General features: G+C 48.8%; 1 protein-coding gene across 2 annotated transcripts; it reads right to left on the minus strand.

Moving 5' to 3' along the window:
* Nucleotides 1–13,395: 13,395 nt before the first annotated feature.
* On the minus strand, nt 13,396–18,154 carry Ctrb1 (chymotrypsinogen B1). Of its 2 annotated transcripts, none has more exons than NM_012536.2 (7): nt 18,080–18,154; nt 15,777–15,880; nt 15,609–15,688; nt 15,426–15,504; nt 15,010–15,190; nt 13,972–14,105; nt 13,396–13,616 (listed from the first exon to the last, which is right to left on the minus strand). In NM_012536.2, exons 1-7 carry the CDS (start codon nt 18,129–18,131, stop codon nt 13,455–13,457), a joined length of 792 nt encoding a protein of 263 aa, NP_036668.2. In that variant the 5' UTR covers nt 18,132–18,154; the 3' UTR covers nt 13,396–13,454. The 2 variants fall into 2 exon arrangements, with proteins under 2 accessions (NP_036668.2, XP_038953395.1); XM_039097467.2 differs by lacking the exon at nt 18,080–18,154 and adding an exon at nt 16,535–16,779.
* Between the last annotated feature and the right edge of the window lie 6,072 nt (nt 18,155–24,226).

Raw genomic sequence — 24,226 nt, forward strand, 5'->3', positions numbered from 1 at the left:
ACAATAGTTGGATAGATCTCCTAAGATAGTCCAGATCCTCACAGCCGTAGAGAAAGCGATGGTCCTGCCCCATCCCAGACCCTGACATCTTTACATGCTTTCTCTCAGGTTCCCATCCATGCAAACTCTCAGTACCTGTTTGCCTCTGAGGGAAGAACTCAGCAGCTTACCTGGACCGTGTTACCGCAGGGCTGCCTGCACCTACCTCTTAGACAGACCTGTCTTCCCTTTCCACCCGACTCCCAGTAGCCTCTTCCAGTATACAGATAACTCATGTCAGATCAATGCACTGGCCCAGCTCTAACAACTCAAATGGGCTGGAGAGACGGCTCAGCGGTTAAGAGCACTGTCTGCTCTTCCAGAGGTCCTGAGTGCAAATCCCACCAACCACATGGTGGCTCACAACCCTCTGTAATGGGATCCGATGCCCTCTTCTGGAGTGTCTGAAGACAGCTACAGTGTACTCATATAAATTAAATAAAATAAATCTTTTTAGAAAAAGTTCTGTAGAACTGGAATCTCAGAACATTTTTTTAAAAACTTGCCTCAAAAGTGAGCGTGGTGGCACACACCTTTAAATCTCAGCACTTGGGGGGCAGAGGCAGATAGGTCTCTGCAAGGCTAGTTTGGTCTACATAGTGAGACCCTGTCTCAAAATGTGCATATATATATATATATATATGTATATGTATATATATATACACTCATATATAGGATATATACATGTGTATCCTATATATAGAAAAATCTAAAGGAACCATATTGAATCAAAAAAATTTTTTAAATACCAAACTCTATGCACAACACAGTCTTTTTTATTTATTTATTTATTTTTCTTTTTTTCCGGAGCTGGGGACCGAACCCATGGCCTTGCGCTTGCTAGGCAAGCGCTCTACCATTGAGCTAAACCCCCAGTCTTTTTTAGTATAAAGGTGAATGTCAGGTGAGTAAATGAGACTATTCCAGCCAGTGGCTGGGAAGGCACGATTCATCTGCAGTAAGCCTGAAGAAGGCGTTGTCAGACGGAAGACTGGCAGGCAGATCGGGGTCACTCAGAAGGCAAAGGTGCCCGATTGCAGAGTTCAACAGGAAGAAAGCAGACTCACAGGCAGCCGACCCCAAGTCCACGGGAGAGTGTAACACGCTCTCAAAACCTGATACAATTACTCAAAAGCTCACTAAGGGAAGTAGGAACCCTGTTTCTATGAAGGGCAGCAATTTTCAAACCTGAGCACCTAAAAGATTAAAGTCATTAAGAGATGGCGGGAAGAACATTTGCTGCTCTTCCAGAGGAATCTGGTTCTCAGCACGCATGTATGGTGGCTCTCAAGTGTGTGTAACTGCGGCCCCAAGGGATGTGATTCCTTCTGGACTCTGGGATCCTGCACTCACAGGTACATGCGCGCGCGGGTGCACACACACACACAGGACTTGCGATATAGTGCTTAGCGCCCCTACCCCCTCACTGTCCGAGTCTGTAGGCTAGGGCCAGCCTGGGGGCCTGGAGAGCTTGCACTGCTGATGAGCCCCGCTGCTTCCTCAGGACTGTTTGCTGGGCCCCTACCCATAACCAAGCCCACTGCTTTCCAGGACGCTAGCTCGGAGTGGTGATTGCAGGAGTTGGGAAGACCTATGGCAGTCTATGGCTACCTATGCGGTAGACAGAACATATCCAGGTCTGGCTGACGTGAAGGACACCCAGGACAAATGGGAGGGAGGTGCCCCAGAGTTCTGCGGACACAGGGTCTTACTGTGTCTTTCTGGCCACCCTTGAAGTCCCATGCCTCTGCATGTGTCCCCAGTGCACATTTTGTTATTGTTGGGTTTGGGTTTCAGGAGTCCGGGTCTTACTGTGCAGCCCTGGCTGGCCTTGAACTCAGGGACCCACCTGCTTCTACCTCCCCAGTGCCGGGTGGGATAAAAGGCATTCGGTGTGATTGAATGAATGGCCGCAGGATCGCGTCCTGTGGGAAGTATGTTCCTCTGCTCTGTAACACACCCTAGCGACTGGGGAAGTGAAGGAGTTTTTCCTATACTGCTGTTGGGGTCTTTCTGGAATAAGCCCTCTGGCATCAGTGAACGTGGAAGGCAGGTGTCACTGGTGGACCAAAGCCAGGACAGCTCTCAAAAGGCCTTGGTGTCAGGTCCAACCCACTTTCTATTTTAAAACCATAGAGCGGGGCAACTGAGGTTGGGTGGGTGGCTAAGGGCAAGGAACCAACCATTGTTTCAGCTCCTTCCCAAGGCACCGATCCAGGCAGCGAGTGAAGTCATGCTTGGCCGCAGACCATACAGGCAATGCTTTAAGCAACTCTCAAAGGAACTCAATATCTAGTTATTGGTCTTTCCTTAGTAATACCATCCTGCAGTGTGGGGTGCCCGCCTCATCATTTGGTGCATTTGGTGACAGTGGTTTTTAAAATCCCCTGATTTTTAGAAATTCTTGTCCTCTCTTCCCATAGGCTTGGACTTCTTCCCCAAGCCCCCATCTTATTAGGATGCAAGTTCTATCTAGTGAGTAATATGAGGCCATCAGACCGCCTGTAACTTTCCAACGAGTTCTGAGACAAACAAGCATGAGCTGCCAGCTAGGGAAGAGAGAGGCACCCAGGGCCTCCTGATTGTCTGTGACTCTGAAGAACTCGAAGGGCACCTCATACTGAAAATGAACCATTAATAAAAAGAAACAAAAACGCCAGGCCAAGGGGTTGGGGATTTAGCTCAGTGGTAGAGCGCTTGCCTAGCAAGCGCAAGGCCCTGGGTTCGGTCCCCAACTCCGAAAAAAAGAACCAAAAAAAAAAAAAAAAAAAAACGCCAGGCCAAGATCAGATTAAGGCTGTCTGGCCCCTGCAAACACATCTGTGCCCTCACCCGCCCTCACCCTTCATTCCTAATTTTTAAAAATGTTATGTATGGGGGTGTTTTGACTGCATGTAAGTCTGTGCCCCATTTGCATGAAGTACCCCTGCATGTCAGAAGATGGCGACAGAGGCCCGGGAACTGAAGTTACAGATGGTTGTAAGCTGAGAAGTGGGCACCAAGAACTGAACCCCGGGTCCTCTGTAAGAGCAACTGATGCTGTCAACCTCCGAGCCATCTCCAGCCCTCACACTTCATTTTAAATCGTCCGTTTATTACACTGGGCTTCTTGGCCCTTTTCCAAAGCCTTTAACAACAACCACACAGAGCCACCATCCTCCTAGTTACTCTCTCCCAACTAGTTCTCAAACTCCTGATATTTAAAACCCTCTGATGAGTTCTATCCCAGCAGCGGGCTGTCCTCACTGGGCATAGTGGTCTGTGCCTGTATTCAGTCCTAGCACATTGGAGGCTGGGGCAGGAAGCCATTCTGAGTTCTATGGCAGAGGAGACCCTGTCTCGGAAATAGCAAATAAATAAAACCTATCATGATTCAGCAATGGAAGATCCGATGAGCTCATTGCCACTTTAAACCTGGGCTACCAACACTTCCCCCACAAAAAGTGAGGGCTCCTGGAGTCATAGGCAGTCAGCCATGCCAGCCCAGAGTCCTACCATAGTCCTGTGTGGTTTGTTTCAGAGACTCACAGCCACGGTTCAAGCTTCAAAGGAAGTAACCTGAGACCGACAGGAAACTTCCCAGGAAAATCTGAAGCTCCAAGCTGGAGAAGGGAGGGGGGGGAGAGAGAGAACAGAAACCCAGACAAGCAAAGCAGGCTTCAACATGGTCGGACGTTGGAGTCTGAGAGACCAAGATCCTTAAGTACTCCACAAACTAATTGCTGGAAGCTGAGGGCACAGGAGGGAGGTGGGACCTTGTTCAAGACCAGACCCTTCAGCTGAATATTCTTACTCAGAATGGCCAGCTGAAGGCTTGCTGCCCCAAAATGCAGCTAGGCCTACCTACCTCCTGCAAGATCCATTGTGAGGGAACTGAGGCGCAAGGCCTGATTAACAAGAACTGACTGGAAACTGGCAGGTCAATCAGGGCAGCCCCTAACTGGCTTTTTTTTTTGATTTTTGGTTTTAGTTTTTTGGATTTTTTTGTTTGTTTGTTTGTTTGTTTGTTTTTGAGATGGGGGTCTCTCTATATAGCCCTGGCTGTCATGGAACTTACTATTAAACCAGGCTGGTCTCAAAAACACACGAAATTCCACCTGCCTCTCAAGTGCTGGGGTTACAGGTGTGTGCACACAGTACCTAGTATTTTTTTCCCCTAGCTGTTACGTGTATTTGGCTGAATTTGGGAATATGAGTCTGGTTTTTCTTTTCTTTGGGTTTTTGTTTTTCTGTTTTGAGACAGGTTCGTGTTGTAACTCAAGCCTACATGCCGCAGACTGGCCTTGACTTCAGAATAGGGCATCACATCTCCTGGAACCAGAATTACAGACAGTTGTGAGTCCCCACGTGGGTGCTCAGGTCTGGTGGAAGGGCCCAGTGCTCTTAATTGCTTCCTGAACCATCTCTCCAGGCCCAGGTTACCCTTGAACTCAGGGTAATCTGCGTCCAACTAAACCCCACTCCCCTCCCTCCTCAGCCTCTCTAGTGCTGGGATTGAATACATTAGACACCACAACCACCTCAAGTCTGCCTTTCAAGTGTAAATTTTGTAATAATTAAGTACAGAGCAAGTGTATTGGATGAAACGTTAGCTTGCAAAGAGAGATGTGTTAGAAATACAAATTGCACTCAGGTTCAAAGAATTCTCGTACAAGCTATGATATCCATAATTTCAAAACAAAATTCAAGTGGTTTAATGTTGGGATGGTAATATTTGAGTATATTGGGGCAAATACATTATTAAAATTAATTCACCTGTTTCTTTCTGGTAAGGTACAGAGCTGGGTTCGAAAATGACTGTGCAATTTTCATACTGACCACCAGGTGGCAGCCCCATCTCAGAACTGCAACCTCCCCCAGAAGGAACATTGGGACTCGCCTGGAGGGAACTGTTTTTATATTAATTACACTTTACATTTATTTGTATATAAAAATCTATAGAAATAATAATATACGCGTCCTTAACTCTGGATCCAAGAGCCTTCTGGAGCTGCTGGGACTTTTTTACAAAATGGCACTGTTGGTGTACGGGAGTGGGGATCTGAGAAAGGGGTGGATAGTAACAAAATACATCATATGACATTCTCGAAGAATAAACATTTTTTTAAGATTGAACTCTTTTTTAAAGTGTGTATGACTGGGTTCGGTCCCCAGCTCCGAAATAAAGAAAAAAAAAAATAAAGTGTGTATGTGTGGGTATGCCTATGTGAGTATCAGTGCTTGAGGAGCCAGAAGAGGGTGTCATATCCCTCGGAATCACATCTCCCCATGCCCTAAATAAACTCTATTCTATACTATACTGTGTCGTATGGCTGGTCCCTCAGGGGCAAGGGATGCCTCAAATTGCACGTCCATCAAACATATTCCTTCTCCCTCGTATTTTTATAAAACTCGGATTAGAAACTTGAAGGTTCGTACCGCTTCCACATGGAGAGCCATCAATCGCTACACCTACCCCTCAAACTGCAGAGAACTGGTAACCTCCCTCCCCCGCTGGTCAGCGCAAACATCCCCTGGTCCCAGAGAGTGTTCTTGAGCTTGGAGCCACCCCTGTGCTGCCCTTGAGGACAGAGACATCCAGCCTTTATGACTGGTCTTTTCACTGACCCTCTAACCCTTGGGGGACCCGTCCCCTAACCTCAGAAACGGAGTTTTCTCTTGCTGCAGTAGAGAAGACCTTAGCCTAGGCAGACTGCTTTCCCCCGTGAGTCCTGGACTCAGACTGAGACACTAGCCTCTGAGTGATCGATGGGTCTAGACCTGGCTGGTTTGTTTGTTTGCTTGTTTATTATTAAATTTTGTTCTCGAGATGCTGGTAGGAACATTTTTAATAACTTCCACACCCAATGGATTGGTCTTTACCACCTTGTCCCTACTAATGGGGCATTTCCAGGTCTAATTCACAGTACCCAGCAAGCAATATCTCTACATGGCCACTTAACTGGCACTTTAAAAACAACTCTCTTGCTAGCGATCCGTTGGCTTTCCCCTACCCGCTTCATTCTCTTGCCCTGCTGCGGCTTGTAGCCGCTTGCTCTGCTGGGGGGGAGGGAGGAGCAGGTCTCGCCCCACCCCCTTGCGCTTCTGCGCCCCGCCTGGGACACTGCTGAGACGCTGCCCCTACCTAACCCCAGCTTTCAGTCTCCCGCCCCAGCTCTCCACATCACATTCTCTCTCAACTCCGCTGCCCGGTGTTTGGTGACAGAGATAGGAGACGCTACGACAGGCACACCCCTTCCCCCACATCTTACGGCATCTCTACCAAACATATTCCTTCCTCTCTTATCTTTTTATAAAACACAGCTCAGAGTATGCCTTTTTTGTGCGTGTGTTTTATAAAAATAAGGAGAGAAGGAATATGTTTGGTGGAGGAGAGATATGGTGTGAGGGAATGGTGTGGGGGGGAGGGGGTGCCTCTGCAGGCTCATGCGGAGACACTCCTTCCCCTGAGGTACCAGCCACACAACAGTATATTGTAGAGTTTATTCAGGGCATGGGAGGGGAGTTGAGAGGGTAGCAGAGGGTAGTAGAGAAAGGCAGAGATAGAGTTGAGGGATGCCAGCCATGAGCACATGGAGAGAGAAGGGTGAGGGGAATGGGGAGAGAGGAGTAAGGAGGGAGAGCAAGAGAGCAAGAGAGAGAGGAAGGGGCAAGCAGCCCCTTTTATAGTGAGTCAGGCCCGCCTGGCTGTTGCCAGGTAACAGTGGGGCGGAGCCTAGACTAAATGCTAACACTCTGGCCTGATTGCAATCTTCAAGGTGTCTTGCTTCTCCTCTGGCCATTCTCCTTTTGTTTTACTTCTTTTCACAAATTCCACCCCGAATCAAGGCTGTTTTCATGACCTTAATAACTAAGTTTTCCAGGCAGCCTTAGCCTCAAACTCCATACCATCAGAACATCTAATATTCTTCAGAGAAGATAAAAAGTATTATGAAGAACTCTGAGAAATACAGAAGGAGCCCAGCACCACGCTTACCAGCAAGTTGGGATCGTACGACTGTGGCTGCCTCACCCACAACGACCCAGAGACAATGGAGAGGAAGCAGATGTGAACCAGGACCCATGGTCAGGGCTGAGGCCGGTCTCCGCAGAGGCTGGGGATGGGCTGTGGGAGGATGGAATGGGGAGGGCCTGAACCTGCTGTTTCTCCTCACTCTGACACCTTGGGCAAGAGGTGCCGGCCCCAGGCCTTCCTCAAACAGCTTCTCCAGTTCAGAATACAGGAGTCAGGTGCAAGTGAGGAGCAAGGGACAATGGGAAGATCACCTCCTGGTTCCCATCCAGTTCCTCCAAGTCCCCTCTGGATGTCACTCAGAGAGGATCCTTAGTGGGAGGTGTTAGCATTCTGTCTAAGCTCCGCCCTACAGTTACCTGGCAACAACCAGGTGTGCCTGACCCTATAAAAGGGGCTGCTTGCCCCCTCCTCTCTCTCTTGTTCCCTCTTGCTCCTGCCCCCACTCTCTCCCCATTCCTTCTCCCCACCCCCTCCACGTGCTCAAGGCTGGCCTCTTCTCTCTCTCTCTCTCTCTCTCTCTCTCTCTCTCTCTCTCTCTCTGCCTTTCTCTGCCCCTCCTACCCTCTTAAGTCCCCTCCCCAGGGCCTGAATAAACTCTATTGTATTCTATACCGTTGTGTGGCTGGTCCCTCAGGGATGCCTTAGCATGGGACCCAGAGGCACCCCCACACCACACCACACCTCCATAGAACATTTCCCCCCTCTCTATATCTTTTTATAAGCACATCAAGAGGGGCAAGTGTTTCCCTGGTGTTCGGGGCATGTAGGGCTCTTCCAAGGGCTCACCTACCATGCTTGATCTTGGGACTATGACCCCTTCCCTCTGCCCTAGTAGAGTTAATAATGAGAAAGGAAAATTCTTGAAAAGAAAATCCACTCATTGGGATTACAGATTGTTAAAAATAGGAACATCTCAGGATGTGGGCAAGATTCAAAACAGGCAAAATAAACATAGTAAACAAAAGATGTTTTGAAAGAATCCAGTAGGACTAGGGAGATGGCTCAGCAGTTAAGAACACTGGATGTTCTTCCAGAGGTCCTGAGTTCAATTCCCAGCAACCAGCTGGTGGCTCACAACCATCTGAAATGGGATCTGGTGCCCCCTCTCTGCCCTGCAGGCATACATACAGGTAGAACACTGTACATAATAAATCTTTTAAAATTATTTTGTTTGTTTACCTTCAGGTCATTAAATAAATTCAGTAGAAGCTGGGCTATGGCGGTTCATGTGCCTATAACCCCAGCGCTCAGGGGGGAGAGGTAGGCAGGTGTCTGAGTTTAGGATCAGTCTGATCTACAGAGTGAGTTCCAAGACAGCCAGAGCTACACAAAGTAACCCTGTGTATTAGTCAAGGTTCTCTAGAGTCCCAGGACTTAGGAAATGAGTCTCTTACTCTCCTTATTTAAAAGGGGAATTTATTAGAATGACTCACAGGCTGCCGTCCAGCTAATCCAGCAATGACCAGCTGTGATCGGCAAGTTCAAACATCTAATAGTTGTTCAGTCCACAAGGCTGGGTATATGCTGGAATGCTAAAGAAGGCGGCATCAGAGCTAGGGAAGGAATGGCCGTGCTAGCAAGGTGAGGGTTAAGTAGGCAAAGGGCAAAAGCTTCCTTCATATGTCCTTATGTAGACTTTCCACAGAAGGTGTGGCCCACATTGAAGGTGTGTCTTCCCACCTCAAGATCCAGATCAGAGGTGTGTGCCTTCCTACCTCAAAGGTCCAGACTAGAGTGGATTCACTCATTTCACTTTAAATCAAGCAGAAAATCTCTCACAGGCGTGCCCTCCAACTCTGGATTATAGTTCATTCCAGATGTAGCCAGATTCACAACCAAGATTAGCCATCAAATCCTCAAACAGCCAAAAAGGAAAAAAGAATCCAGGTGTTGACATTGTTATTGACAGGGGAGTGGTAGGTAGCCCACGCCTGTAATCCCAGCACTCAGGAGGCTGAAGCAGGAGGACTGCCATGATTTTGATCACAGAATGAACACCCTAGTGAGTTTCAGGCCAGTCTAAGTTACAGATAAACAACTAAAACAGTCTGTGGTGATTGCAGTAATAGGTGAACGCTCATAATAAAATCAGTGCTGCAGAGAAATCAGTAAGTTGGGCCGGGGAAAGGGACGCTCTTAGAAACAGGAAAGAGAAGGAAAAAAATTACGACAAGCAATACGATACAAGAGACAGGTCAGATGCTGCCCCTCAGATGACTGGAGGCCAGGGAGCGTGATAACTAAGTCAAAGGACTAGAAACCTCCATTTGAAGAAATTAATGGAGGTACAATCTTCAGATTTCAGAAAAGATTCAATTTACCAAGAGGTAAAGCAAGTTTACCTCTTGCTTTACCGTAGGTCCAGTTTTCAGGGGCTGAGGCAGAGTGACCCTGGGAGGCTGAGACCAGTCTGGGCAAACCAGTGAGATCCAATCTCAAAAACAAAACTAGATAAAACAAAACCCACCACTTAAACAAATTGGAGATGGCGAATGCTCCTCGCTGCTTTCTAAATCATGCTTCACTGGGTGCCACATCAGGCTGCAGGAATGGAGCTGCGGTGTGAAAGTCAGTGTGGTAGCTGCCACAGGTTGGCAGGAGTCCGCTAACAGACGGGGAGGCTCTGGGGCTCCTGGTAGCAGCATAAATGCGTGCTCGTATTAGGAACCCCCGTCAAACTGCACATTCCTGAGTTGTGCACCCTGCTCTCTCTGAAAAGTGCACCGGAGCAAGAGGGGGAAGATTGTGCGGCGCTAACAGGGCTCACTGGGAAAACAAGACGACAGGAGTTAAAATTCTCAGGACCCAATTAAAAGTCAGGTATGGCCGTACATGCCTGTAATCCCAGCTTTAGGGGACAGGGGGCTCCCACGAGCTAGCTGGCCCGCCAAGCTCTCTGAAACACAAAGTTTAATTCACAGAGAGAAGGTCCTGTCTCAAACAAATTAAGGTGGAGAGTGTCAGAGAACGACACCAGAAAGTTTCCTTTGTCCTCTATAGTCGGCATAGAAGGAGCATGCATGGGCGCACGCGCACTTGCGCACACACACACACACACTCCACATAACATCGTCCAGAGGTGAAGCTCAGCTGGTAGGATGTGAGGATTAGTCTGCACCATCCCATAAACTGGGCATTCACGAGTGAACTGGGGAAAGCAATATTACACCACAAGAAGAGGCAGTTACAGACCAAACGCTCCTCATAAACATAGAGGAAAGCAAATCTTCTGCAAACCACGACCTGAGTGAACCCAGTGACATATTAAAAGGATGATACGCCATGACCAAGCAGGATTGGTCCCAAATGTGCAGAGGGTGATTTGACATGAGAAAATCATCTGTGTACTGTATCATGTCATTAGAAGGAAGAGAGTCACATGACCATCTTCTCAGTTGATGCAGAAAGGGCCTGAGATAAAATCCAACATCATGACCAAGGCACTCAGACAAGTGAGACTAGGAGGAGAGAGCTTTTGTAAGAACTTGCTTCCTGGGGTTGGGGATTTAGCTCAGTGGTAGAGCGCTTGGGTTCGGTCCCCAGCTCCGGGGGGGGAAAAAAAAAAAAAAAACTTGCTTCCTTAAGGTTGGTGCCGGGCTGGAGAGATGGCTCAGCGGTTGGTTAAGAGCACCCGACTGAGGCTTGTGGATTTAGCTCAGTGGTAGAGTGCAAGGCCCTGGGTTCGGTCCCCAGCTCCGAAAAAAAGAAAAACAAAAAAAAAAAGAGCACCGACTGCTCTTCCAGAGGTCATGAGTTCAATTCCCAGCAACAACATGGTGGCTCACAACCATCTGTAAAGAGATCCGATGCCCTCTTCTGGTGTGTCTGAAGACAGCTACAGTGTACTTATATATAATAAATAAATAAACCTTAAAAAAAAAAAAAAAAGAAGGTTGGTGACGTGGTTTACCATCATCACCTCAGAGAGATCCTATCCGGAGCCAGGTGTGGTATAGCTCACGCCTGAGATCAAAGCCCTGGGGAGGTGGAGGCAGGAGGATCAGAAGTTGACAGGACATCCTCAGTCACATATGGAGTTTTGAGACCAGCCTGGGCCACATGAAAATCTGTTTCAAGAAAGAAGAGAAAGGACTAGAAAGATGACCCAGTGGCCAAGATCATGGGCTATTCTTTTAGAAGACCTGGGTTTAATTCCTAGCACCCACCTGACTGCTTACAAACATTTTATATATTTGTTTGTTTGTTTGTTTGTTTGTTTGTTTTTGGTGTATTCAAATTTGACAGGTTATAGCTTTAAAAATAAAAATATATTACTCCCTGGTTTATTTTTTTTTAATTTTTATGTACATTGGTGTTTTAGCTACATGTATATCTGTGTGAGAGAGAGTGTTGGAACCCCTGGAACAGAAGTCACAGACAGTTGTGGGCTGCCGTGTGGGTGCTGGAATTAAACCCGGGTCCTCTGGAAGAGCAGCCAGTGCACTTAATCGCTCTGAAATCATGTCTCCAGCCCCTCCTCCATGTGTTTATTCAAGTCTTTATAATACAAAAATCTCATAAAAGAGCAGGGCAGTGGTGCAAGCCTTTAACCCTGGCACTCGGAAGGCAGAGGCAGGCGGGTCTCTGGTCTACCGAGCTAGTTCAGGACGCCAGGGTGACACAGAGAAACCCTGTCTCAAAAACAAAAAACGAATGAAAACCCTAACTAACTAAATAAAAGAATGACTTAGGAGGAATTAAAACAAGAACAAATCTTCAGAGTGTTTGTTTCCCACATCAGTTGTGACAGAGATTAAAAACAGCACCGGCCATCCCTCACCGCCATGGAGGCTTCTGACCTGAGAGTCAAAAGCCCCAGGTTCTGACCCTGGGGCAGCAAATAAACAGAACCGAACATCAACAGGGGCAAGCCAAGCAGAGTCTAGAAAGCACCCAAGGAAAACACAAAACCCCCTCTTTTAAATGAAGCAAGGAGTCCTGATGCTGTGGCACATGCTTTTGATCCAGCATTCCCAGAGGCGGAGGCAGGTGGAGTTCTTTTAGTTTGAGTCTAGGCTGATCTACATAGTTAATTCCCAGCCAGCAGGAACTACACAGTGAAAGAGAACGGGTCTTCAAAAGCAAAACAAGGGCTGGAGAGATGGCTCAGCGGTTAAGAGCACCCGACTGCTCTTCCAGAGGTCATGAGTTCAATTCCCAGCAACCACATGGTGGCTCACAACCATCTGTAAAGAGATCTGATGCCCTCTTCTGGTGTATCTGAAGACAGCTACAGTGTACTTATATATAATAAATAAATAAATCTTTAAAAAAAAAAGCAAAACAAAACAAAACAAACAAGCAAACAAAAGCAAAACATAAAACAAGTGCTTACCTGCAGGCAGGCCTTACGTTCAATTCTCAGCATAGGTAGATAGATAGAAAGCAAGCCGTCAGGTAAAAACTAGAAGATATGCAGATTTAACTGTGGTACAGTTTAACCAGTATAATGATAGATGATAGATAGATAGATAGATAGATAGATTGAAAGGAGAAAACCAGCTCTAACCTTCACATGCCCACCCACGTGTGCCCATGCACACTAAATGACTGTGATAACTTTTTCTAATCAGTAAAGGAAAAAAAATGTCTAAAACCGATAATGGAATAAACATTGACCCAGTGTGTTCTGTGTGAACAACAGCACTAGGACTTTATGTGACAGACAGTGGCAGGAGGGGGCATTCTCCTAAAGAATACACGAGAAACGTTAAGAGCGAGATAACTCTGCTATTCTCCACTAAGTAGCATTGAGCATTGCCGCTGAGGTCAGGTACCCTCACAGGAAGAAGCCCTGACAGGAGGGGGAGCCATTCCATCTTCAACCTGGCAGAGAGAATGACGCTGGGGTAATCCGGCCTCTAAACTCCCCAAGGGCAGAAAATCAGGAGACAGGGAGAGGTGCGAGTGTGGAAGCCACAGGTGGTGGTTTAACATCCAGAGCTGCAAGGAGGAGCTCACCGCAAGTCTGGAACAGAGTTCCGTCTGAAGCGGAAGGGTGCTGTTTGGATATGGGGAGCGGGAGCCTAAAGATACACAAGTGTGTCTCCAATACAAGGCTCACCACTGTGAGATGACTGACCCTTCGGGGCTGTGGACGATACAGTCTGACCAAGGACTACGGCCCTCCACAGAGTGCTAGCAGGGTCTAGCTGGTTCTAATAGAAGTAGCCTGAGTTCTGACCTAGGGTGGAGTTCTAAGAAGTGGGGAGGCAGAAAGAAGGGCCATCAGGGTATAAGCAGCTTAGAGAGAGGCCAGTAGTAACCTGTCCCCTTGATAGATGCCAGAGATAATTCAGTCTCATGTCCCCTGGACCACAAAGACACAGAGAGAGTCAGTGTTCTAATTAGATGATTTTTATTGTAGATGCTCAGAGGGGGGTTGGCAAGAACCACGGACTCAGTTGGCTTCCAAGATCTGCTGAACCCAGGGCATGAGGGCTGTGACTCGGGAATACACAGCAGGAGTGGAAGTGGAACAGACGCCACTGCCCCAGGACACAATGCCTGCCAGGGTCCAGACTCCATCTTTCTGGCAGACGAGGGGGCCACCGGAGTCACCCTGCAGAGAAAGGTAAAGGACTTGTCTTCGAGCCTGTCAAGGGTACCTGCACCTGGTGAGGTGCGAGGCAAAGTGTAGGGCAGTTCCTTGGGGTTCACTGACAGCCCCAGCTGTGCTCCTGTACTCCTAGAGGGGACCTACACCCATATCTTCCCTCTGTGAGGAAGAGACACACACAGCTCACAGGGCTGGGGACAAGAGTGGGTTCCGTATGCGCAGTACAGCGCCAGTCTGGGCAGAGGTGCCTCCTAGGAGTGTCTCTTAGCCTTAGCCCATCCTCTTCCGGGCTCTGTGCTCCCCGCTAGCCTGACCAGGTTACGCAGTCTATGAGTGGGTCGGGAGTGGGAGGCTGTACCATGCAGGAAGAGACGCCGCTAGCGCCTGCGCAGATCATCACATCGGTGATCTTGGAACCCCAGGACTTCTTGCAGTCAGCCTCGGACACGATGGGCAGGGCGGCCTGCTGCAGCTTCTCAGGGGTCTTGAGGGCTGCAGGGATACAGGGAATGGAGTCAGGCTCCCTAGGCCTCCCAGTCTACTGGATATCACCATGGGTCCTTTCAGGCAGGAGAGCCTCTGTCAGATTCTACCACAGGCGGGGCCTGGACCTTGAGGCCATGGGTAGTGGGTGTGTAAGATTTCTTTCAAGAGAGCATGGCTCCCACCCTGGGAGCCTGGAGTCTTAAGAGACCCATTATGGGACTCAGAGAGAATTCCTCCTGCTGAGCAGAGGGATTCCTTTAGGCCCCATTTTATCAGCAACCCTTTGTTTGTGTTGGATGAGTTTTAAATTTGTCTTAATTGACACATAATAATTGTTAATTTGATAAATTAAAATAAAAAATAAAAAAATTTAGGACGGTGTGTTATTATGTAGCTCTGGCTGGCCTGGAACTCATGGGCTCTGCCTGCTTTTGCCTCCCAAGTACTGGGGATTAAGGTGTGCCACTCTGCTTAGCTTTAATGAACAGATTTCAATTAAGAAATGGAAAGATGGGGTTGGGGATTTGGCTCAGTAGCAAGCACAAGGCCCTGGGTTCGGTCCCCAGCTCCGAAAAAAAAAAAAAAAAAAAGAATAGAAAAAAAAAAGAAATGGAAAGATGGGGCTGGAGAGATGGCTCATCAGTTAAGAGCACTGACTGCTCTTCCAGAGGTCCTGAGTTCAAATCCCACCAACCACATGGTGACTCACAACCATCTGTTATGGGATCTGATGCCCTCTTCTGGTGTGTCATAAGAGAGCTACAATGTACTTATATATGATAAATAAATAAATAAATAAATAAATTTTAAAAAAGAAGGGAGACAGAAAGACAGACAAACAGTGGGGGGTCACTGCCACCTGGGCAGTCTGACCCAAGAACAGCTCCCACTGGAGCAAGGCCACACTCACCATTGTATTTGGTCTTGCCCCAGCCAGTGGTGGCGCACACAGTGCCAGGAGGGAAGTCATCATCGACGTTGGGTAGACACACGGCAGACACAGTCTCAGAGAACTGGGCAGGAGTGGCCAGCTTCAGCAGAGTGATGTCATTGCGCACAGTGAACATATTGAACTTGGGGTTCTTAAAGACCTGTGGGGACAAGAAGCTCAACTAAGGCTTGGGGGGGACCTGGGCTCTGCCAAGTCCCAGGGGACACACTGTCCATTCCTTTTGGCCTCATCAGAACAGACCCAGAAAGAGACTTCTCAGACCAGTCCCAGCTCTACGGTGCTCCTGTCCTTTAAGGCGCCAGGGGCGTCTCCTTCCTGGGCTTGCTCCCCCAGCTTGTGGGCTGAGCCCCTCCCCCATCCAGCAGCCTGTGTACCTGTGCGATCTTCAGGACCTGGATGTTCTCTTCGTCGGAGCCCTGGTCAAACTCTCCAGCTACCACCACGTCGGAGGTCCTAGGTATTGAGACACACAGGGGTGAAGATGAGGAATGAGTCTGCTCCCTTCCCCATCCCCGAATAAAGCTGGAAGCAGAACCCCAACACAGTCTGGGACTCACTTGACCCCGCAGTGGGCAGCAGTGACCACCCAGTCCTCGCTGATGAGGGAGCCCCCGCAGAAATGGAAGCCAGTTTTATCCTGGGGAGGACGAAAAGGAAGGTTAGCGGGTCCCACCTTGACAGCACCACCAGTACAGGCACTCATGTTCCCAGAATCCTCCTCTCACCTGCAGAGACACCTGCCAGGGCCAGGAGCCGGGAATAGCATCCTCTCCGTTGACGATCCTGGACAGGCCAGTCAGCACGGGTTGGATGGTAGGGACTCCACAGCCTGGGAAGGGAATAGTAGCCATGTTGTAGAACGCTTCAGCCGACTCCGGACCCCACTGAGACCACACCACCTCCCCTGGAAACATCTGGCTCCCCTTAAACCTCTTGGCTCAGGGGTCTCTCACACGGAGCCTGCTGACCCTGGTTATCTTTCCAGGGATGAAGAGAGGCACAGCTGCCCCCATCCAGGTGTGTCACAGGAGAAGGAGCAGAAAACGAACTGGACCAACAGGCTGTCTGGTTCAACCTCCAGGCTGGCCATTTCTGTGGCACTTGCCTATTTCGGTAGCTAGACAGGGTTTCTCTGTGTAGCCCTGGCTGTCCTGGATCTCACTCTGGAGACCAGGCTGGCTTCAAACTCTAAGATCCCCTGCCTCTGCCTCCCCAGTGCTGGGATTAAAAGGGGTGGGGGTGGGGGGACATCACTACCGCCTAGCTTTGTTCCTTAATTAAAAAAAAAATTAGACTTTGTTCCACGTGTGTTGGTGTACTTCTTTGCCCTCAACACTCAGGAGACGGGCGGAGAGATCTCTGAGTTTAAGGCCAGCCTGATTTACATAGAGAGTTCCAGGCCAGAAAGGGCTACATAGTGAGGCCCTGTCTCAATTTAAAAAAGATAGACAGAAAAGAAAGAGAAGAGGAAGAGAAGGGGGACCTTAAATCTACGCCGTGAAAAAACACATCACAGAAGAGAGAGAGAGCAGCAGGAGTGGTCAGGCGTCTCGGACATGCCAGGACACGCTTGCTACACTGGCTGACGGACGTTCACAGTTTGGTTGTCCAGTGGCCCCTGCGACCAGCCTCTCTCCTTTGGAAGTCCTCTGACCGGCTCAAGGGCTTAGCACCTGCCTCTCTTGAGCACAGAGACTAGGAAACGGACAAGATTCTCCACTGATGACTGAAATACCTCGTAAAGTCACAAGCAACTATTTTTATACCAGCCACAAAATGAGAAACGGGAGTGACGTGTTCTCACAGCGGAGTGTGTTTAAGTGAGTGAGCTGGGTTTCCATGGCGACGTGGCTGGATCTCCCACTTTATGAGTGGAAAAAGAGCATATTGTAAAGCTGACACAGACGACTACTGTGCATGTAATTTTAAGGCTCTTTGCTTATGGACGTATAAATATGCAGTGTATTTGTGTGAGCCTAAAGAGAGATGACTCAACAGGACAAGGGAGGGAGCTCATTCGAATTTGGGTTAGCTCGATTAGCAGCAAATGCCTGCAGTCACAGATGTTCTGAAGGCTGAAGCAGGAGAATGGCTTGAGCCCAGGAGTTGCAGGTTGAGCAACTGGGTAAGACGGTGTTTCAGGATAAAGCCAGCAACAACAATAAAAGAAAAATGGCAGTGGGACAAGGGATGCCTATGGGGGACACAGGCCTGCAATCCTAGCGTAGGGGAGACAGAGGCAGGAGGACCAGGATGCACTGCAAGAGACCCCATCTCTGCAAGAAGCAACTGTTTCCCAAACGCTAGGACTACAGGCGTGTACCCAACCTCTAGATAATCTCCCCCACCCTTTAAAAAGATTTATTTACTTATTAGATATGAGTATACTTTAGCTGTCTTCAGACACACCAGAAGAGAGCATCAGATCCCATTACAGATGGTTGTGGGCCACCATGTGGTTGCTGGGATTTGAACTCAGGACCTCTGGAAGAGCAGTCATTGCTCTTAACCACTGAGCCATCTCTCCAGCCCCTTTTGTCTTTCATCTTTATATAAATGGAAAGCAAAATAGTAAACTGGAGGTGGTAGTGTGAGTCTTTAACCCACTCAGGAGGCCTCGGCAAGAGGCTTGCTCTAAGTCTGAACCTGCCTGGGGTACACAATAAACTCTGGGCTAACCTGGGCTACAGAGTGCGATCCTGTCTCAAACAATAAAACATAAAAGCAAGCAACAGAAAGAAAGCGAAATCCTTAGCATCTGCCAGCCAGCTCCTGCTGGGCTACCCCTACCTCATCTACATCTGGATCTACAGACCACAGCTGGACCCAGGCAGGTCTTTTTGCTCCTGAAGCAGGGCATAAGCCCAGAAAGTCCCAGGAGGACCCTGTCCTCCCTGAGGCTTCAGGGTACTGGTCCTTAGATGATATTCAAACAGGAAGGGCAGGGGATCAGCTAGTTCAGGATAACCCCTCTGCCCTCTTCCCCTCTGATGGTGCCTGGCTGGGTCAGCTGAGCCCCAGCACTTACCAAAGGTGGCCCCCACAAGGGCAAAGCAGGACAGGAGCCAAAGGAATGCCATGGTGCTGGTCAAGGGAGTGAGTGAAGCTTGCCTACCCTGAGGCTCTTTTTATGTCCCCTAGGGTCCTCAAGCCCTGCCCAATCCCCATGACCCTGTCCAACCAGGAAGGTCCGAGAGCTCTCCTCCCTGTTATCCAGAGACCTTGGATGCAAGTGGGGGCCAAGCGCCTTATCACAGTCTTGCTTGGCTCTTGGCCTGTAATGCCCAGGCCATGGGAAAAGGACAGGTGCCCTGATTAACAGTGCCCATGAACAGTGGCAGTGTGGACAATGTGGACAAGAAACCTGTGGAAGAGCAGCTCATGCAGACTTTCTGGGAGGTGGGCCAGGAGACCCAGTGCCCATCCTGATGACACAGAAAGGACCCCCAGCTCTTAACTGAAGGCAGTCCCAGGATAAATTCAAAGAAGATGGTGGCTGGAGGGGCTCCAAGTGAGCCGATGGTCTATGACCACAAATGCGTTTCACTCATCTAAAACACAGGGTTACATGGAAAGTCGGGACTATCCAAGGATCACCCTGTCTCCAGTCCCAACCAAACAGTCTAAGTATGGAGAGGAGAAGCAAGAATGTTGCCGATAGCAACAGGCCAGTAACCCCCGTGAGACTGCTGTAGTCAGTGGAGCCTAATACGCACGGAGCCCTGGGTCCAGCTCCCACCGCCTCACACACCAGACGTGCTGGTGTACACTACAATCGAAGTACTCCAGAGTGGAGGCAGGAGAGTCAGAATTCAAGGTCACCCTTAGCTACAGAGTGAGTTCAGGGCTAGCTTAGGCTACATAAGAGCCTGTCTCAAAAGAAGAGGAAGAGGAGGGAGAGGAGGAGGAGGAAGAGGAAAAAGAGGAGAGAGACAGTCTTTGTCTTTGTATAAAACTTTAGTTTCTTTTCAAAACGATTTACTTACTGCATTGGAATAACGACTCAGGGATTAGGAGCACTGGTTGCAGGCCTGGAGAGACGGCTCAGTGGTTAAGAGCACTGACTGTTCTTCCAGAGGTCCTGAGTTCAAATCCCAGCAACTACATGGTGGCTCACAACCATCTGTAATGAGGTCTGATGTGTGTCTGAAGACAGCTACAGTGTACTCATATAAATAAATAAATGAATAAATCCTTTATAAATCTTAAAAAAAAACCCACTGGTTGCTCTTCCAGAGGACCCAGGTTTGCTTGAGTCCAAGCACCCACATGGCTACTCTCCAGTCTGACTCCCTTTTTTCTGTCTCTTTGGGCACTGCATGCATGTGAGGGGTAGACAGATATGCAGGCAGGACACCAACACATTTTTAAAAATTGCATTTACTTATGGGGATTGGCGCACGCACATGGCATGGTGCACATGTGGAGGTCAAAGGACAACTTGTAGGAGGAGTCAGTTCTCTCCTACCTCGCGGGTGAGCCTCAGGTTTTCTGGCTTGGCCGCAAGCTCCTTCACCCACCGAGCCATCACACCGGCCCAGAGCTTTACTTCTGTAAAATAAAGCTCAATTTCTGCCACAGACAGGGGGCCGAGCCTGGCGTGAGGGACACACTGACAGGAAGTACAGCTGAACATATTCTCCACAAGCACACATGCAAGTCCCTTGTGTCCTGTGGCCAGGCACCATTCCAGGCGGAGGCTCCCAAGCAAATGGTGCCTCTGCCTGTGTGGGCAGAGACCCAGAGACCAGAGGGGACACTACCTCGATGAGACTATGAAGTAGAAGCAGAGGGACAGGCTAAGGATCTCTGTGGCAGGAGAGGATCTGCAGCTGTTGGAGAGGGTGCTACACAGGCCTTGCAGTCCAGCCGGGTGACACAAAGCCAGCAGAGCAACCACAGTAACACATGCCTATGATCCCAGCACTGTGGACACAGAGACCTGCAGATCAAGGGTAGCCTGTGGACTATCCCCAGTCTCAACTATGGCTTTTCAACTATTATATAAGTAAGAGTCTGGAGAGGTGGGTCAGTGGTTAGGGAGCACTTGCCCTTCTCCCAGAGGACCAGAGTTTTATTCCCAGCATTTTTGTCTGGTGACTTGCATCCCCTGTAGCTCTATAACTCTAGGGGATCTGACACCCTCTCTTCTGCCTTCTGAGTACACACATAAGCACACATTCTTGGACACAAAGCCACACTCAGACACACACACACACACACACACACACACACACACACACACACACACACAGAAATAAAAATAAAAGCATTTAGAGCCTGGACTACATAGCAAGTTTGTAGCTAGCCTGGGTTGGAGATCATGTGTTAAAAAAAAAAAAAAAAAAAAAAGAACCACAATGCTGAAAGGAAAGAAAGAAAGCAGGCAGGAACAGTAGGAGACTTCATCTAAGGCCCTGAGGCCCTCTGGTCGTCAGGTCTGCAAGACAGTAGTGGAGTTGGGTCTGAGTCATGGGGACGCGTGCCCATCAGCCTGCCTAAGCAGAGCTGTTCATTTGAATTTGTTTTAGCCTCTAACTCTCAGGTTCAGTGTGAGCAGATGTCCCTCCAGGACGTTCAGCCCTCCAGCAGCTGGAGCAAGAGTCAGGTCACCCTGGAGGGTCCTGCAGACCCTGGGCCAGCCGCTCTCCCAGCTGTGCTAAGGCTTTTTCCCCATTGTAGCGTCTGTGCAGCTGCCCAGGGTGTGACTCTTAGCTACTTTGATGTGAGGAATCCCTGCTTCAGCTCCAGGCCAGCAAATGCTATACTTCCCTGTCCGCCTTTCCAAGCAGGTGGCCCCATTTGGACCTTCCGTGCCAGGGGATTTTTCCAGAGCGGAGGCCCCACATTATTGGCTTTTGCCTGGCTTCTGTGAGAGCTACACATCCCAGACTCGAGGACGAGGGTTGTCTGGTTCCAGACAGGAGAGGAGGCTCTAGGTTACATCCCAAAGGGCTGCTGTGGAGTCTCCCTTCTCTCTCTATCTTCTTTTTGATAAGGAAGATTACAGGATACCTTGGACAAGGTTGCAATCTGATAAGATAAAGCCATGGGCCACAAGGGTTGCACAGGGGAGCTGGAACACGTCTCTTACTGTAAATGGGATTTTCTTCTCTTTCTTTTCTTTTCCTTTCTTCCTTTTTGAGATTCCTAGAAAACTGCAGGTTTGCTGCTCAGGGAGGACCAGGTCCGTATGCACAGGGCTTTCGTCATGATTCACTCCTATTTTAACATCCTCATTGGAAGCAAGAGAGCGTTGTCTCTGTAGGCAATTTCTACAGGGTCTGTTATGCTGGGATTCTCGACTCTCAGCTGGTAAAAGACTTCAATCAGACTGGCTTGCCTCAGGAGAAAAGGGGATTTTATTCTCTGGCTCGAGAGGGCTGTAGGTGACTCTCTCCTCTCCTCTCCTCTCTCTCTCTCTCTCTCTCTCTCTCTCTCTCTCTCTCTCTCTCGGAGGCCCTCTCTACTACCCATTCTTTCTGTGTTCTGTAACTACTACTAACCTTGTCCCTTTCAGCATCAGGTGAGTGCTACTGTAGGTGTATGCTCCTGTGTGGTTCACTAGCCTCCCCCCCCCCCCTCCCAGAAGCTCTGTCTGCCTCTGTAACAATAGCTTTGTTAGAACTCTCCTCTATCTGTCTATCCTGTGGTGACTCTCTAAATAATGTTTTCTCCAGGCTGGAGAGATGGCTCAGCAGTTAAGAACACTGCTGTTCTTTCAGAGGATCTGGGTTCAGCTCCCAATGTACACGTGTTATCATCATCTGTAACACGCGTGCAGGCACCGGACACACACATGCTGCTTGCACATGCATGCAAACACTCATATACATGAAATAAAAATTAATTTTTTTTTGGTTCTTTTTTTTCGGAGCTGGGGACCGAACCCAGGGCCTTGCGCTTCCTAGGCAAGCGTTCTACCACTGAGCTAAATCCCCAACCCCAATAAAAATGAATTTAAGTAATGTTTTTCAGTTCTGACATGGTGGCTCACACCTGTAATTCCAACACGCTAGAGGCGGAGGCAGGAGAATTGCTGTGAGTTCGAGGTCTCAACCAGATTGCAGAAATCCTCTTCCAATTATTGAAGATTTTTGTTTTTGCTTTCAGAGACCAACTGTAGCTCAGACTGGCCTGGAACTCACGACATAGCCCAGGGTAGCCCAATAAATTCACAAAAAGATGGGAAAAGGCCATCGAGGGCAAAGGCCACCAAGGGCAAAGCAGAGCCCCATTAGGCGTCACTTCCTGACTAATGGGAAGCCTGCAGGGTCTCCGTTTGTAGCCCAGGCTGACTGAGAATTTATCATGTAGCCCATGCTGGCCTTAAATTCCAGGCTGGAATTAGACGCAGGAGCCACCATGACTAGCCCATAATTTAATGCACAAAACTGGGTCTGCGGATGTAGCTTGTTGATAGAGTGTCTTTAAAAAACAAACAAACAAGCGAAAACCCAGGAAGGAAGGAAGGAATGCTGGCGAGATGAAAGGACTGAGAACAGAGCAGCTGCAGAGGAAGAGCTCACAGCTCCCAGAGAGCTAAAAATAGATAGCGTCGTTTAATGACCAAGCAATTCCGTGGGGAAAAAAATCCTCAAAAGCAGGGACTTGGGCAAACAGTCTCACACGGACAGACGGATGGACGGACAGAAGGTCACAGCAGCACTGTTCACACACAAATAACCCAAGAGAGCCAATTAACCCATGAATGGCTGGATGCATAAAATACAGAATAAACACACAATCGAACACTATTCAGTCGTAAGAAGGAACACAGCGTAGCCACCAGCCAGTGTAGATAAGTCGTGAAAACAGGAAAAGGAACCTCCCGTATAGAAATGTGGTAATCGTGAAGTTCCCATAGGGGATTAGATGTTAGTGGGACTGGCGAGAAAAGACTAGAATTGGATATTAGAGTTCAGTGAGTAGAGTTTCTGTTCAGAGTGATTTTAGGCTGGAGAGGTGGCTCAGTTGTTCAAGGCAAGGTTCACAACCAAAAATAAAAGTTTTGAAGACTGGCGTGGAGGTTGTGGATCTCAGGAACTGCTTTTGCCTCCAGCAGTGATGTCACCCGGTCACCTACACATCTGTTGCCATGGCAACAGCTATACATTCCCAGCATACCTTTGGTTCAGCTCCCATCTTCACCTGGGAGCAGTTACATCACATTTCAAATAAAAGGCAGACCTCTGCTGCCCCCTTCCTCTTTTCTTCCTCTCTCTTCTCCCTCTCTTGCCCCTGCCCCTTGTCTCTGCCATCCCAATAAACCTCTCCACGTAGGACCGTGTTGGCCTGGTGTGGTTTGTCCTGATACGAGCCGTGATTTCCATCCCAACAGAGGTGCACACTTTTGATTGCAGCACTCAGGGGGCAGAGGCAGGCAGATCTCTGAGTCTGAGGCCAGCCTGGTCTACATGGCAAGCTCTGGGCCAGCCAGGTTGACATAGCGTAGTCCTATCTAAGCCAACGAACAAATCAAAACCAAAATCAAACAAACCCTAATTTGCACGTGGAGGTAGAAAAGACGCACGATCCAGGTATTTTATTCACAAGTCATAAAGCTAGATTGGGCAGGTCCAGAGCTCTATTAACTTATCCCCCAGCTAAAAGTCCCTTGATACTTGCTGTTTCTCCTTGCCATGAGGTTAGGGTCCATCTCCTCCCGTGGCGGCTTCCCCCACCTCCATCTCCTTTCTTTTTTTTTTTTTTTTTTTTTGGTTCTTTTTTTTCGGAGCTGGGGACCGAACCCAGGGCCTTGCGCTTTCTAGGCAAGCGCTCTACCACTGAGCTAAATCCCCAACCCCCTCCATCTCCTTTCTTCTGCCTTCTCTCTCCCTACAACCCCTCACTCAACCCTCAAGTCCCACCTTTCTCTCTCCACTGCCCAATCACAGGCCTCTAGCCTTTTCTTGCCCAGTTAATAAACCAGGGTGCAAGTCTTCCTTAAGCCACTGGGTGAACTTCGGATTTACTTGAGAGCCAGTATTTAGCATTAGACTACGGACAGCATCAGACTCACCCACAACAGTTAAGAGCACTGGCTTCATTCCAGAGGACCTGTGTTTAATTCTCAGCACCTATATGGTGGCTCATAACCATCTATAACTCCAGTTCCAGGGGAGATCTCAAACCCTCTTCCAAGGACAATCTCTAGGATTCCAGGCACACTTGT

This window comes from Rattus norvegicus, chromosome 19 (assembly GCF_036323735.1).
Source record: "Rattus norvegicus strain BN/NHsdMcwi chromosome 19, GRCr8, whole genome shotgun sequence".
Classification (NCBI taxonomy): Eukaryota; Metazoa; Chordata; class Mammalia; order Rodentia; family Muridae; genus Rattus; species Rattus norvegicus.

What these genes read in the sequence shown, in the direction of transcription:
- Ctrb1 (NM_012536.2), bottom strand. Translation starts at nt 18,131, where the DNA reads ATGGCATTCCTTTGGCTCCTGTCCTGCTTTGCCCTTGTGGGGGCCACC. An exon ending in CCTGGCAGGTGTCTCTGCAG is followed by an intron (nt 15,689 to 15,776) that starts GTGAGAGGAGGA and finishes CGTCCTCCCCAG; the next exon opens with GATAAAACTGGCTTCCATTT. An exon ending in GCGGCGTCTCTTCCTGCATG is followed by an intron (nt 13,617 to 13,971) that starts GTACAGCCTCCC and finishes CTTTCTCTGCAG; the next exon opens with GGTGACTCCGGTGGCCCCCT.